The sequence below is a fragment of the Corvus moneduloides genome, chromosome 8, assembly GCF_009650955.1.
Source record: "Corvus moneduloides isolate bCorMon1 chromosome 8, bCorMon1.pri, whole genome shotgun sequence".
In the NCBI taxonomy this organism is placed as follows: domain Eukaryota; kingdom Metazoa; phylum Chordata; class Aves; order Passeriformes; family Corvidae; genus Corvus; species Corvus moneduloides.
In genome coordinates, this window is record NC_045483.1 from 16,219,323 (window position 1) to 16,236,164 (window position 16,842).

Genomic DNA, 16,842 nt, shown 5'->3' on the forward strand with positions numbered 1-16,842 from the left:
TATAGCCAAAATATATTTTCCTGTGATCTAGATAGTTTGGTTTTTTTCTAGGCTGTGAGATGTATGGTTTAAAAACAAGTTACTATTTTATTCTAAATCAGAATATTCAAAGCGTGTTCTTCCTACTTAATTCTTGATACTTCTAAAATAATGTGATTTCTTTTCCTTGCAAATTTTGTGCACATCTAGTACATGATCAAAAGATTTCACTGAATTCTCTCAAAATTTCATTAATAACCTCAGTAGGCCTTGCAGCATGTATTCCATAAATGCAACTTCATCTCAAGAGCTGTGAAGAGCCACACGCACTCTTTTCTGTCACATTTTCAGGAAGTGTTCAGTGCAGTTTGGGCTGACATTCCAAAGCCATAAACAGCACCTCAAAAAGACAATTTTAGAGTATCTAATCCCTAAACCAGAGCATCCTTACCATCAAAAACAGCACGACTGTACTGAGTCGTTGATGCCAAAGGTTTACAGGTGGTGTCGAACTTGTTGCCGTAGTTGCCAATGCTCACTTCGAACTGGATGGGCTCTCCCGTGTCTTGCAGCATTGTGGCAGAATGAAACACGGCAGCCAAGCAGAACTTCCGTCGGCGCTGGTATTTCTACAAAAGCAACCTTTTTAGCTGCATTTCAAAACAGGATCCACAATTATAGAAAACAACAGCAATCTCTTAATGGAAATAATAACTTCGGTATTTTTACTGTTTTCTGAGAAGAAAGCAAAAAATATAACATATATAATTAATTACTGTATTTGATATTATAAAATGTTTCAAATTAACACTTCTTGCTACAAGGGCACAACATTTTTGTAGCCACGACTCCTCAGCCACCAATAAGCATTTCTCTTAGTTTGAAGATTCAACCTTATTGTACTGATTTAGTGAGTTAGATCACTCTCTTAGAACCAACCAGCCGAGCCACATCTCCACTACCAACAGTGACAATAAAACAAGGATTTACCTCAACTACTAGTAAGTCATCATTAGGAATCATTTCTAATTTTTTATTAAGAGGCTTGCTTTCAGATATTGTAGATAGTTCAACCAGAATTCTCCCTCTATAAGCAACTCCTTCCCCCTGTAACATAAACACATATCAGTTAATCCAGTTTTATATATTTGCCCTAAAGTAGCATATTTTTTCTTCAGCTGTACATGATTCTGGCTTCATTGAAGTGTTCTCAAAAATCCTGCAGAGGCAGATGTACATATTGGAACAAGTGAAATAAAGCAGTTGGCTTTACTTTATGCTAGAAGTGAAAAACATATTTATGCAAACAAGGAAAGAAGAAATACAAATGCATGCAAATGTGCAGTTAGTGAAAATCATCAAAACCACTGCTGCTCCTTCAAAAATACCTTCAAAATGAAAACAGATAGGAATGGAAAATACTGTCATAATTCCTTATTAATCTTCAATATAAAATATTATTCAAAAAGAAAGAGCAAGGGGTGCATAATGTGAAACAAAACCATTAAAATTAATTAATTCATTGATTAAAAAGAATTGGGTTAATTCTTCAGCGAAAAACAATTAATAAAGAAACTTACCTTTCCAAAGTTTAATTCATCATAGGGGTCTGGGAATCCAGTATATTCTCTTGGACTTCCATAAAAGTTTAGGTAACAAGGCCCAAATGTTGGTAAAAAGCCAACTTCACTTTCTCCAGAGTTTACTAAACAGAAGATATTACCATTGTATCTTTGTTAATTACCATACTGAGCCAGAAAAAACCAATTAACATTACCATCAAATCCATTAGAAGAAATGTTAGATATTAGTTAGGTATTAGTAATATAAGAACACTTTATTCTCTGGATATACCATATTAATTTAAAATAATTATACCACTGACTGTACTTGTACCTAACTTCCTTCTTCATTGTACAACACTTATACTAAATACTACCTCATGCAGCAAAAATCCCACAGAATAAAAAGAATTTATGTCCCACTCCAAATATATAGCTTTAGTTTATGTGCAAGGGTCATATGCTCTTATGCTAACAGAAAACACATTTCCTGAAAAAAAATGAAACCGAGTAAAACACCATTTGCAATCACTTAAGTGCACAGACCAGTGATCAAACTGAACAGCCACACAAAAAGATGCACACTCTAGCAGAAAAAAAAAAAGATGAGAAACAGGTCCTTAACCTTGGCAACTGAAATTGCCTGGAGTGATCTGAAGCACAGAGAGGGAGGCACTTATTTCTCACAGGAAAAGAAGGCTGAGGTAAGACAGTGACAGTAAAGAGTTATGCCTTGTGTGACTATGCCACTACTGAGTGGATAGTAAAAGTGAATGTGATGTCTTGATGTAATTACCTGTCAACACTAAGTCACGTATAATCTGCACAATATAAAACAAAGATTTCCAGTTCTCTATTTTGCATTTGAATACTTGCACATCCTTACATCTGAATTAGAAACAGTTCAAATTTTGAATTAAAAGGAAATTGGTGGAATAATGTCCTATTTTTAAAAAGTTCTAACACTGAACTGCTCACATCAGACCTCAGTATGACTAGATTTAAGGTACTGACAAGTGTTAAATTACTACATTCACTACTTACTGATGATAATAAATTAAACAGAATATAAATTTAAAAACATATAGGCAACAAGAAAACCCTCCCAAAACTGGAATAAAAATAATTTCTTTTCTACTTTTTTAAATATAAAATTCAATTGCTTACTTTTAGAAGGCTAATGATCATGTATAACAGAAACTGACTCAGAGAAATTATTTCAGCTTTTAACTTAATATTACTTTATTAAGAAAGGAAGATAGTAAATGAAGTATTGTGTGGATGAATGTTGGTTACCTTCCAACTGCACTCCACTTACTATTTCTCACTATTTAAATATTTACCATAAAGTCTTTCAAAACTGGATGTCAACCTAGACAGTTATGGAAAAAGTCACCTCTCCAGGCAGTAACAGAATCAGATTTTATTTTCCAAATTTTGTTTATATAGCTTGCTAAGCATAAGCAAAACAGCCACTAATTATTTTAGGCAGTTATTTATTTCCGCAAGGCTCTGCAGGTGCAAATATATCTGTGATCTCATAGCTAAGTTAAAAATTACAAGGCATTGTTAGACTAAGCACTTTGTAATTAAAGCAACTACATGCTCATCTCTAACACACAGCTTGAAGCACCAGCCAAACAGAAATATTTTCAAACCAATTCCAGTGCCAAAACTGGTTTATAGTTAGTTATGTTTGATACTCTTTAATCACAGTGGTGAAATCTTTTAGACAAACAATTATTAAGAAATATTTTTAAGCTGCTGGAGTATCTTAGGCAATATTCTTCAGTTTGGGCAATGGAACACAAAATCAGTAACAGGTGAAGATATAAACCTTCATAAGATGAAGCCCCTGTTCCCGAAGATGAAAAATCTATATTATAAAAAGAGAAATAGTTACATGAGTTACATAACTAACAAGTGAAAACAGCATTTTTAAAAAACACACATCACAAAGCAATCTCCTTTTAAAATAAAGTTGAAGGCTTGGGAAAAAAAGTTACGTTCATGTGCATTAGAATTTTGCTTCATGCTTTATATATGAAGGTATTACTCTTCCTGTGCAAATTCTAAAGGAAAAAATCCAGCATATACCTGCCAAAATATCTTGTTTTGATGCTTCTTTTTCAGCTTTGTACAATTCTTCTCCATACAAAATATAGATTTATTTTTAAAACTACTTTTTAAATCTTACAAACATTTTAAAAACCCACTACATTTCAGGGCCCCTTAGAGTATCTACATTTACATTTACTGAGGACTATAGACTAGTTCAGTTTCACAATCCTTTAGAAGCCAGAACCAGCTTCAGGCACACCACTAAAGAGAAGATAATAGAAATTCCAATGTCAGTATATCAGCAGAGAGAGAAATCAAATTAACCTCCCCCATTACTAAGGGTTTGAAGTGTAAATGTGCTGTGACTCAGTCGCAGTTCAAGATACACACTCATATGGGGAGTACAGGTGATCTCTCCAGAGCTGAATTTTCCCCAACAGCCCAACCCTTCTGTCTTGGCTTTTCCATTGCCTTTTTCTTTTGCTTCTGTCTGCGCATGGGACATATAAAAAGAATGTTTGCATGAAGTCTTACTTCAACAGCAGTCCTTCTAAGAGGACTATGTTATGAGCTTTTATGTGTTCCATCCAATTCTTGCCTCAAGTCAGTATAAGATTGGAGCCACTAACTTTGTTTTTAAACATCTGATATAGCCACCAATTTAAGGACAAATTGGTCTGTCTCAGACAAGTACTTATCATATGGATTTTATAAATACAACAGAAAAAATTAGTAATTTAGATTCTTACTGCGATGATGGTGAAAATGATTTTGAGACAGTGTTCTTAAAACTAGTGTGGATAGTCAGATAAATACATGTTAAGCCTGTTCAACCTTGAGCTTTACAATTCTGTACAGACAACTAATATGCTGAACTATGTTCCTTAAAAAGACAAAACACTTTTTCTGGCAAGTTAACACAGAATCCTAGTCTGGGAGCTGGCTCAACTGTATGAAAGGTCTTCCTACAAAAAGAGGGGATTATAAATATAGATTACAAAGAAATAATCAATAATCACAAAATTATATTATAAAATTATTAAATATAAATGTAGCAGGATTTTTCTAATATTATCCAAAATATTGGCACAAAAAGTATTTCTTAAAATATTGTAAAGAAGAGTTTTATTACAAAGCTGTTTTCCAATGAGAACAATATGTTAGGCATCTCATATCTTGCCTAACTTGTTGTTTTCTTGCAGTTATTCAGTTTTGGGGTTTAGCTGTATGAAATTACATATCCAGCCATCTCTACTAATTGAAGCACATAAACCAATTGTCTGCAATCATAGCAGTGCAATCAAAATCAGGGTTCACAAAGTAGGAATATGGAGCACCCATGCGATGAGATGCAGTGCCTGCTTCTAGTAAGCTACTGATCAGAGCAGAGACTGACCCAAGTTCCCTCAGCATCTGAAAGCAGCATAGTAATGTCCAGGAAATGAATATGTGGTTCTAGATAGCTCCTTTAGGCTAACTACTCAGGAACATTCCACAGCTTTTAGGCTCTTTTCTCAGAGGTAGAACAGATACTCTTAAAAGGCAGCAAAAGGAGTCTTGTTTACCGCTGTCCAAAGAAGTGGATCTGAAGCAGTGACTCCAGACTGTCTTGAAATTAAATGTCTTATTAAGCATCAAAGTAAATTTGCATATATTACACATTGCAGATTGTGATGTCACATGGTTTTCTGAATTTGGGAAAGTACACACAAGTTTAATTAGTTCACTAACTTACATACATGTGTATATATCTCTATATATAAAACAGAACACCAAATCTTGAATTACTGCTATTTCCATGATGATGTGGTTTAGCCACTAAAATTTTAATACTTTACTTTGAAAAGTCCCATAGAACTTTTTCTAGGAGCATTGTTTTGAAAACTCCAGAAACAGATAATCCTGCTGCCAGAGAATTGAGGAACTATAGATAAATATACTTTCTTAGAACACTGATCTTTGCCATTCTTTGTAAGACAAGAGTGTGTTACACACTGCTCAACCAATTACCTTCAATCTCTCCTCCAGAAGAAGCAATTTTTGAGAGACTTAAATATGTTGTTCCGACTACATCATTTTTTGTAAGTCGATCCCTACAAAAAAGAAAAACGAATATTTTATTTAAATATAATGCTGGTCATCACACACAGAAGCAAGCTACTAGTACACACATTTTCTATCACCTGAAATGCTTCAATATTACTAACAAAGACAGTAAAGACTAGGTACAAAAGTGGGCTGTAAACCATTAATAAGTCACCTGACTTTTACACTATCATTAAACAGTGACAGTGCTCAGTTCTCACTTCACACAATTGAAAATAATCTCATGTTACACTAATCAGATCTCTTGTAAAGAAACCATAAAGGTACTTAAACACTTGCTTAAATACTCTCATGCACTGTAAAAATACCTGGCATCTATAGAACCAGACTTTTCTTCACTTATTATCATTTAGCTTCTTAAGTAACTTGATTAAAAGTCATAACTCACCAGTCAACAACTGAAAGTTTTATTTTCTCACACATCGAGGGAAACTGAAATAAAAAAAAGCAACGAAAGTAAAATAACTCATTCCTTTTTTCACCTCTGTAATGCTAATGCCCTGAGTTCCAAAAGAATGGCTGTTTACTACAGAAACAAAGGTAAAAAACTGACCTTGATTTGAAGATAAATAATTTGATTCCATTCTGGATTAGCATTTTTCTCAATTATATTTGTACAAACCTGCCAAAATAGAAATCAAATATACAACACATGAAAGATAAAACAGACCAAAAAAGTATTTACTAGCTATGATTTAGGACATAACACCATCTGCTTGGAAAAATTAGGGGTAGCAATCATTGAAGCCCGGATTAATGCTGCAATGAGCCATTCATGCTCAATGAGTTTCCCATTGATAATTACTGTTAGAGTAATCTCCATATGCAGCATTAATGACTTTAGGAGGAAGAGAAAATATTGAAACAGCATTTAAACATGAGATTGGAGTTACCCTACTTTTTATTTTCACTAGCTACAATTAAATGAAATTATTAAAGCTTGTTATTTCCACAAGCCACAATTTAACGTGCTTTTATCACAGCAGCAAAATGAGATGAAGGAATGACTTGATTCCAGCTTTCTTACGCAGATTTTAGGGTAGATGAAGAATATATCGTATGGGAGAGGCTGCATTATTTGCTAGTCATGTCTTCTAAGGATCTTCTGTACTACTGGGTGTGGCAACCTGACTATATAGCATATTGAATGAATAACAAAAAAATTGACTAGTAATGAATGTAAGTTGTGCAATTGTGCTCCAGATCAAATTCATCATTCTAAGGAACACATTATTATTTAAACGTACAAACGCTGTTAATCTGTCCAGAAAGATCTGTATCTGATAATTACTAAAAGCAATCAGGAAGAACTGGTAGGCAAGCCATCTGGCATGTCAGTTCTAGCCTTTAGTCACACATTCCTTTCATTAGTCATCAGTTTTACACCCTTTCTATTGTACCTTGGAGCTTGTAATTTTACAAAGTGAACTTTACTTTTTCATTTTTAAAAAATTTCCATAGTTCCGGTAAACTTAAAAAATCATATTGGCATATGAAATCTGTTCTCAGGACTACAGTTAGAATACAAAGGTTCAGATATTTACTGAATTACCTTCTTCCCAGCAAAAGAAACTTCTACAAATGGATCTACCAGGTTTTTCTTGTCTGCTTCTCCTCCAAATATTTCCTTGACAGTTTGTGCAAAAGCATCATCCACTGGAGAGGTGTCAAAGATTAAATTAAGGTGCTTGATATTATTATTATTAGTAGTAGTAATCCTAAATAATAAATTGCCCATTGCAATCTTACCAAAATCAACCAGCTTACAGATCTAGGAAGGGCAAAGTCTAACCTGATAAACAAAATTCTGAAGTGTTGCAGGTAAAAATTGAGAATTTTGGCTTAGGAGCAATTTTAAGAATACAGATTTTTCAAAAATAATAAGAAGTGCTGATGCCTGAATTTAAAGGCATCACTGTATTTGAAAAACATTATACACATACTTGAAGACATTGCCTATTTTGACACAGATACAGGAAAGAAAATACTCTAGTTACGGATAAAAAGTCACCTATATTCTATTCTGAACAGCTAACACAAATAACTATTTCTAATGGTAACCAAACACCAATGGGGATAGTAGGGAGAAGCTACATACTTTGTGGAATGTCCTCAGCTCTGTAGATTTTGAGAAGGAAAGTGACCCATCGAAGTGCAATCCCAGCAGGTAATAAAAGATTGCTCTCCACATCATCACTTTCATTATCTCTCTCCCTTTTTTCAACCTGTTGGGGGATGCAGTTGTAGACAAAACAGACAGGGCAATGTACAGAATCAGAATTAACGTGATTAGTTAAACTGCTGCCCACAACATTCTTTATGTAGAAGACTGTTGACAGTTTCATTATGAAGAATGAGACTGTATCAAATTATCCAGTCACAAAAATTTAATTCTAGGTAAACTATTTTACTTTCAGTTTTATCTCTAAAGTACTCAGTTGCAGGAGTCTATTGTAACCACACTTTCAAAATCGTCATCATCAGACAATGATGATTTTGGCACATATACAATGCCAACTTTATGCAAATTTCATACCCATCTCAAGACAAGGTATCTTACTACAATTAGAAAAGGCTTACAAGACTGATATAACTTACCAGAACTTACTGCTTCCTCATTTGTAAATAAACACACCACAAATAACTAGACATATCCTTGTGATTTCAAGAATCATGAGGACAGCGGAGAGGAAGAGTTAATACAGAACTAAAAGGAAATCTGCCATGGTTCTGGGGACCACATTATATTTAACTAAGGAGTACCAGCATGCAAAAACGTCAGACAGGAAGAAAAGCAGAACTTCATCTATGGGCAATGGTCAGGAAAGAAAAGCATTACAAGAAAAAACCGCCTGTTTTCACCTTGACAGAACAGCAGACAGTGAAGGCCTGGATTGTTAAAACTACCTACTGCTTTCATATGCATCAGATTACTTGTGCCTGACTTGTAACTATTGAGGAGTCTAATTTTCACCAAGAAAAATCTGGAGCTTTCTGGTACTCAGGTTTCTCTATTGGCTTGTCTGTGTTTTGTAGTAGTGGAGACATTCCAGACTTAGTCCTGGAACTGGTACCAGCGTTACTCTGCCTGCTTAGCTACGCTAAAGGAGAATTACCTATTAGCTTGCATGCAAAACCAGGCTAACACATCCCTACTTCTAGTATGTGAAGGAGTATCCACAAATGGTAGAGGTTGCTTAACTGAGGAGAATAACAGTGGCTTTGAGTTAGCCACTTAGTACAGGATGCCCTTGAAACCACTTGTAAAATCTCTTATAAATACTGCTCACAGGGCAAATTATACAGGATTAAAAAAATGTTGGGGAGACATAAATAAATATCTGTGAGGTGGAGAGGGGAAGAAAAACATTTAAATTAAACTTACTGGTGGTTCATCTCCAGTTCCCAGGACAAACATGCTAACTTTCATATAGCCTTTGGCTCCTGAATTTGTATCTTCAGGATCACTCAGCAAAAGCCATTTTCTCATGACTGCATGGCCTGAAATAAAACAAACATCACCACTGGCCCCAGTAATATCCATTATAAAATGGCAGACATCATTTAAGCAGTTAGCTATTTTAAAAGTGTCCTTTATCCTAAATTACCCTAATTATTTAACAAAATTATTCTGTCCTAGACAGGTCTCAATAGTGCCATCCAAAACAAGAAATCTGATGTTAAACTATTTTGGCATAATAATTCATGGACATTGTTACCAAATATTTTTGCATTATTTTTCAAATTTTAGGTCTTTGATAAAAAAGGGGCTTGTACTACATTGTGAATTCACTGAAAAGAGTTATATATTGTTGGATTTTTTGAAGTTAATACTTAAAGCAACAAACCTAAATAACTTTATATTAGGTTTCCTCTTTTACTTTAGAAATTTAATGAAATGTTTCAGCTTGTAGTTTCAAGGAAAGAAGTTCTGAAGTAACTATTACTTACCAGGTTCATCATAAACATAGCCAATGTCAATCTGAAATAAAGATCAAAGGCATTACCTCTGAAGAAATACCAAAACAGAAAAATGGTTGGGCAACACCCCCCATGTTTTTCATGAGCAGTACTACATTGTTCCCTTGTCACAAACAGAAGACAGTTTACATAGAATTCTACTAGGAGAAGAAAGAGAAAATGCCTTACATTGAAAAATGAGGGATTTCTAATGGATAGAGCAGCCAAGAAGAAAATGCAAGAAAAGATGTATTAGAACTAGAACTAACACATGTAGTTATTTCCTTCTTTTCTTGGATCCCCAGCTTTTTCATTTACCAGAGACACAAGATGGGGATGGCTTACTGCTTTTTGAATTCCCTACGCTCACCCATTATTTTATGTTCAGACAGTTTTTTCAGAATACTTTTGTTCCTACTTCCTGCTCAACATCTCATCCTTCAGTTCCAGAAGTGAAACTTGTTTATTTTTAAATGAATCATTTCCTTTTCTTTAATAAGAATATGACAATTTCTTGCCCTCACTGTGTCAAATCTGGACAAGATTGCATCATTCATTGTATCAGATGTCAAACATGTTCAGGAATGTAAGTATGTTTGCTCAAGGCAGTTGGGGCTAGTATTCCTTGCAGGTAAAGTCTGAAAGGGCGATTTTCTAGACAGAATTACCCTTGTGGTTTCCTCTTGAAATGTGTGCCTGCAGGAAGAGAAAGTAGGTGAGCGACATGCTGTCACCTGCTTAGTGAATAATCAGTCTTTCACAGAGCAGTATACCACTGACCGAATTACTAGAAATCACAAAGAAAATAAGCAGGGAGAAGCAAAAAGCAACCAGCTTTGTGGCAGAAAGTGTTTCGTTTAGAAAAGAGCACTCTTCCCCCTTTGCATACTTTTGTAAAAAGCTGGTCTAGAGACCTAGTGAATTTATGCAGTACCAAATAAGCAAGCAGAAAAGACAGCCAGCACTGATACTGGAAGTGTTGTAACAGTGGATCCCAGCAGCCATTACAATTGCCATGGGAATTCTTGACAGGCAGATGTCTACTTTCCAGTGTTGATCATAACAAATCCAAATAAAGACCATCTCACTAATACCATCAGAAGCACAGAAACTACTTTAACTAAGAGAATTTTCCAACATCTCTTTTACTTAACTTCTGACCAAAGGAACTCCTCTCCACATCATTTGAGAATGTGTATCCTTAAGCCACCATACATATCACTATTCTGCCTATTAACTACCTAATAAAATTATCTCTTCAAACTCATCTCATACCAAATAATCATCTGACGTACAAAAGAAGAAGAAGTTACCTGGATGCAAATTAGAGAACTTGGTATATAAACCACACACATTTCTTTAACAATAACCTTCTACTCAAATAAAAAACCTGCTTACTAGTGTTTTGAGCAAATTGTCTCTACCTTGAGAAGCAAGACATCATCAGGTAATTCTTTGGCTCCATGAAAAAGAAGTATAAATTTAGACATTTAAAACTAGTACTTAATTTTTTTTTCCCATTTTATTTAATTTAGTCAAGATACAGAGTTTTCTTCATACCCACCTTAAATTCACCCATTAAACAGTCTGCTCGTAGAGAGTGAGAATCATACACCTAAAAAGACAAAGGAGCATGAACAGGAATGTTCCTAAACAACCTGGTGAAATGGCCAGAGGATGCTACAGGCATCCAGCAGCCTTGTGAACATGCACTGGTTTTTCTTACCCGAATGCTAACTGTTTCATCAAGCAACTCTAAAGGAGTCATGTGGACATTGTAGAAAAATATCTGTCAAGGTAAAAAACAAACAAAAAACCCCTGTCTTAAAATGACAAACACATAATTACCTGAACATAAAATGCAAAAACATTATTTTAAGAGGCATGTAAAGCATGCCAGATACAGTACTTTTACCCTGCCTCCTTGCTGGACAAGGGGTAAAAGTCCTTGCTGGACATACTATGTGGTAATTTGGTGCACAATGAAAAACCGAATTTAGTAAATTGTCTCAGTACAAAACAGACAAGATAGTCACAACTTCCATTTGAACAAACAAGGTCAGCATAACTGTGCTGCAAACTTCCAGCACTGCCCTTTGCTCCTTGCTCTGCACTTCATACTTTTCTCACTGGAACAACTTCAGAAACTATAAAGTTCATTTTCCAGGACAGTAAATCCTGGTCTAACCATCTCTGTTGTAGTTGTCAAAGAGGCCTTGTTTAGGGTTAGTGGTGACAGTGATTCTAATGATTTGAAGTTTTTAAATTTAAGACCATAGTAATAAATCTGATAGTTTGATAGCATGAAGATATATATATAACATTTATTAGCTTGTTTTCATAATAGATCATGCCTCACTAAGTTTGGTCTTTGATCCCAGCTATACTCCAGTCAATATTTTATACAACAAAATGGAAGGGTACGTAAACATTGTCCCTCCTATTCCAGTTTAAGACTACAATGGATACTGAGACTGCCAAGGAATTGTTTCAATATAAGATGCAACTGGCTTTCTGCCCTCCCTATTTTTTCCATAGCTTCATAAATCTTGACTGCTACCTACAGCTTAGTTCATGTTTCAAAGTTTTATAATTTCCTTGGTCTTGCCTGTGTGTGTTACACATGCTTGCCACACAGTTCCAAAATCTGAATTTTCCACACATTCCCAGATATGAGAGTTATCATTTTCTCTATTACATTTAAGTTTTGCAACATTAGTCTTCCAGCTATGGGATCATTCTTGTGTCCCCTATGTGGTTTTGAATTCTCTCCTGTATTTCAGTGTGTTTGATGTACAGACCCCCTGTCTGGACAGAGAAATCTAGTTGTGCTTTTACAAATCATGGGTAGCAAGGCAATGATATTTCCAGATTTTGTGGCAGTCCTACTGACCCAAAGCACTGCACGGAGCACTCATCTGAATGTGCCATAGAGGTCTACAACGATTTCTAATTAATTTTTCTGTAATTTTTATGACCTGAACACAACTGTTCAAAGTGATTCTGCCAGATGGCCAACTGTACCAAAGAACGTGTTCCATATGTCTCATATGAAGTATGACTTTCCTCTAGATAGTTTTATCTGCTAAGACTGACTGTGACAGAGTTGTGTTTAGTGATGTGAATACATAAAGGGACTGGGAATGGCAAAATGCATGCTAGCCATAATTACCCATAAATATTAGTAAATTCTTATTAATTGATCATAATGAAAGCTGTATTAACTATTTTTCTACATTTGATAGTCTCAGCATTTTAGCTACAGTGTTCTTACACCACTTACTTCATCAAAAAATGGGTTATTTCCTCTTTTGATCCTTGTCCGGTGTGTCTGACCACAAATGTGAACTTTGACTACTGGTTTTATGTTATTTCCAGGCAACTGACGACCTTCAATGATTCTAACACGAATCTGAAAAAAAAAAATCAAACACTTATATTAATTCATTCTCTATATTATCTATGATCCTGGTGACAACAATTCCTTATTATACCACTAAAAATATTAGCCAACACCTGAAGTAGCTGACAGATATGAACCAGACAGACTTTTCAAGCTTAATTATGACAGTAACTGTAATTTTACTTGAATTTTACAAGACAAGTTAGGGTTAATTATTTCACTAGTTTTTCCACTTGCCTTTACCATTTATTTTTAAAGCTGCTATAGTAGTTTGAAATCTATACAACTATACAGTAAATAAGGTTCATCCCTATTTCAGACAGAACTGTACAAAATTGGACACCTCAGTAACAGGAACATTTGAAGAATACCTTTGAAATACTGGCTTTCAAAAGAAGAGGCTAATTATCGTGCATTAGATAAGCTGACATTAAATTAGGTTCAGGCTATGTAAAAGGAGCAGTGTCCTGCTCGGCAGGAAAAGGGAACATCCAATATTTAATGAATCTATTACCTGAAAATCTTGCGGTTTGTTAGGAAGGACTCTCCGTGTTTTCTTTCCTTTGGTGATGCGTTTAGCTAGCTGGGCTTCCTTTGTGCCACTTGGAACTGTTGGTGTGATACCACCAACTGGACCATCCAACCCTTCCTCGTAACCTGCATCATCTTCTCCATCTCATACAGCAAAAAAACAGTGCAATTAATAAAAAAATAGCAGAGCTGCTGTTAAAGTTACAGGAGTCTGATATCCAAGAGTTCCACAAAAATTCTATTATTAGCTCACGTCAACAATTTTTTTGCCAACTACATGCTTCCAAGTCCTTCTGAAAGCTAGTCGTTTTAGCCTGCTTAAGAACAAGTTTATATCCTAACCAAACTACCTCTAGATCAGTCTTTCTTCTGGATGCAGGGTGTCTAATACAATTCCCATACACTTTTTTAATCAACTGATTGAAGCAAAGTTCAGCTGTAATCATCCCCTGAATAGTTCACAATACACCACAACGGATTCATTTTATTCCAGCTGAATAAATACTGCTGTTGAATGAATCTTGCTGTTTCCCATCAGCAAGGCTAGGCTATAGCACAGCATCAGTTTTTAGTTCAGAATCTTGAATACATGAATACATTTAAGGTCTGCCATCCAAAACAAAATTCTGAATCCTTCTCCACAACATATAAGTGCAGAGTAAGTTTTTTAGTAAGCCTCTTTGACAGTTCTGAAATCAGCATCCCTCTGTGGGAGACAGTTCTACAACCACATGACACTACAATACTGAATCATACTCTGAGATTCCAGTATTGCAAAATAGGATCCATAAATATCTAGACCACAAAAGTGGTCACTCCCTTGTGTTTCCAGCTTTTCTTAACTGCACAGTGACTATGGTAAAATTTGGAGGAAGAACGAGCTGTGTCTCTGGTGGTTGGCATTTAACAGAATGTATACTAGCTTCATGAATTACAGGCTAATGATCATCCTTCATGATCCTTGTAAGAGATGTGTAAAACCAGAGAGACTGACATACTACGTATTTTATAAGCAGAAGACCCCACCCCCCTCGCTAACATCTCTCAAAATGCATTTGCCTGGATGGATCCATGCAGCTGATTACATAACCTAGCACTTAATTTTTAATTCCTGAAATGGAGCTGTAGCTATCACAGTTGGGATACTGATTTCATTTCATGGGAAATAGGTATTTACAATAATTAACTAAGGTGTGTTTGATTTCACGCTGAAATAATTTTCATGCAGTTGCTGCACACTAGCTAAAAACCCTGTCATTTTTATCTGTATCTTAGAGTTCAAAAACATTTGTAAAAACTATCAAAATAATCTCATAAAAGTGAATTTGCATTTTTAGCCTTCAAGTCCACATTTCTCTAAAATGTGCAGTAATTTAACACACAGCTTTTGTGTTTACATTACTTATCCTTCCACTCTCCAAGAACACCTAAGTGAAGACAGTGGAACCAAAATTTCTCTCCTGTGGACTCCTGATTTCAATTTTTTCCTTCTGATGTTATTATCTATCACCAAATAATGGTCGAACTGGTTTAGTTCTCTTCAAACACATAACATTTATTAAACTTCCTTCTTTCTGAATGAACACAGCCTTGATATTAGGCTTATTATTTGCCTGTCAGCTACAAAAGCTTGTTACTTCACAGTTCTTTTAAGAGTCTGGAAAACTAGAAGATCTCAAAAACACTCTCAGCAAAAGCCTGGTAAATATGATATATAGAGAGACCAACGAATATTCGCTACTGATCACAGTATTTCACTGGCTAGTCAAATATCAACCTAATATAAAACAGTGTCTTCCAAAACGTAATCATTCTATAAGGGAAAAGAGGTTTAATTAATCAAGAAATTTTTTTTCACAAAGCTCCCTGACATTGAAAGTAATAAATGGGACTTCTCTGCTTTTTGGTCAGCCCTAAAATTGCAGCAGATAACTGCAGTTTCCTTGAGCATTCAAAAACCTTTCTTTCCTAAACAAAAGCCATTTTGAAAGTTATTAAGCAAATAGAGAAAATTATGCTAAAATCCACTTTACGCCACGAAATGCCAATTTTTTTCTTAGCTTCTGACTCATCCTTAATTTCTTTAAAAATCACTATCTGGCAGTCTTGACATGCTTGCTTCTGGTGAACAGTGCTGCTGAATCACTTTCTTGCCTTACCTTAAACAGCTCCAAGAGATTTAACAATAATGTTCTGAGAAAAGATTGAAATACCTTCCTGTGCACTGGTCCCTCCTGGATCAGTTGGATTTGCAGGTCCAGCTGGTGGCTCATATCCTACTACCAAATCAATTGTTGCCTAAAGAGAAATACACTTTTTTATGTGGCCCACAGTATTCACAACAGTTGATTTAAGCAGTAAGTTGTTCTAACGCGTATGTATGTGAATAGTTAACTATTCACGGCCACAACAGTTTTTAAAAGTTTCAGCTAGTAAATTAATGAACTATTATTAAGCTATATGTATATACAAACAATAAAGATTACACAATTTGCAGCTAATGGACTAGGTTCTAAAATAATATCTAACAAATGGAGTTTGCTGTGTTTATATTTAGAAAAATCTGTCACAATACAAGCATGTAAGATGTTCTACAGGTGTTAATTTTAGTTCCACAATATTCATGGCAGAAAGGTGACATCCTAAATTTGCAGAGAGAAAAACAAAGGCAGTAGAGAAATAACGCTATCTCATCAACAACTTAACAAGTCTGAACTGTCAGTAAAATTTCCTATCTGACTTTTCCAATTGCTTGTTCGCATCTCCATCCTGGAAGAAAAACACCACATTACTTTCCATTCGAATTATAGAATTGTCTTTTTTTTGCTTGACTGTGGTTTTGGATGACTGAACAAACCATTATTATTCCTAGTTGCCAGAGTAACATGAGGAGTCAGCAAAAAAAGCCCAACCCTGTGACCAACTAATCATGATATTAAACTGCAGCTGATGAGATACTGAAATCACGCTTAGAGCCTCTCATTATTGAAGTGTACTAGAATGCAGTATGAAATGCCTTAACAGCTACACTGCACAAACACAGTAAAGTCCCAGGTTCCAAAAACTACCTAATACATAACTAAGCTAATAACCATTTAAATTTAAACATGTTCTAAATCAAGTAAAGCAAGTTCTTGTGTAACTTTCTGAATGGAGCTGGCAGTGAACATATACATGATCATGTGCTTTCTAGAACCAGTGCTATAACACAGGTAGCTGTTACAAAGCATATGGCAAAAA

General features: G+C 35.1%; 1 protein-coding gene across 2 annotated transcripts in view; it reads right to left on the reverse strand.

The window, feature by feature from the left end:
* The window catches only part of MYOF (myoferlin), a 65,185-nt gene that overhangs the window by 33,302 nt on the left and 15,041 nt on the right, over window positions 1–16,842 (reverse strand). For both annotated transcript variants that reach the window (XR_004241529.1, XM_032116227.1), the window contains exons 5-20: window positions 15,816–15,900; window positions 13,586–13,746; window positions 12,952–13,080; window positions 11,395–11,457; window positions 11,233–11,283; window positions 9,660–9,690; window positions 9,094–9,209; window positions 7,807–7,933; window positions 7,261–7,364; window positions 6,262–6,330; window positions 6,097–6,140; window positions 5,613–5,695; window positions 3,379–3,417; window positions 1,560–1,684; window positions 970–1,086; window positions 431–608 (exon numbers count right to left, since the gene is read on the reverse strand). Coding sequence is in view for 1 of the 2 variants with exons in the window: in XM_032116227.1 (XP_031972118.1) it covers window positions 431–608; window positions 970–1,086; window positions 1,560–1,684; window positions 3,379–3,417; window positions 5,613–5,695; window positions 6,097–6,140; window positions 6,262–6,330; window positions 7,261–7,364; window positions 7,807–7,933; window positions 9,094–9,209; window positions 9,660–9,690; window positions 11,233–11,283; window positions 11,395–11,457; window positions 12,952–13,080; window positions 13,586–13,746; window positions 15,816–15,900 (1,522 nt within the window). In the remaining variant the exon portion in view is untranslated. The remainder of the gene's footprint in view (window positions 1–430; window positions 609–969; window positions 1,087–1,559; window positions 1,685–3,378; window positions 3,418–5,612; window positions 5,696–6,096; window positions 6,141–6,261; window positions 6,331–7,260; window positions 7,365–7,806; window positions 7,934–9,093; window positions 9,210–9,659; window positions 9,691–11,232; window positions 11,284–11,394; window positions 11,458–12,951; window positions 13,081–13,585; window positions 13,747–15,815; window positions 15,901–16,842) is intronic.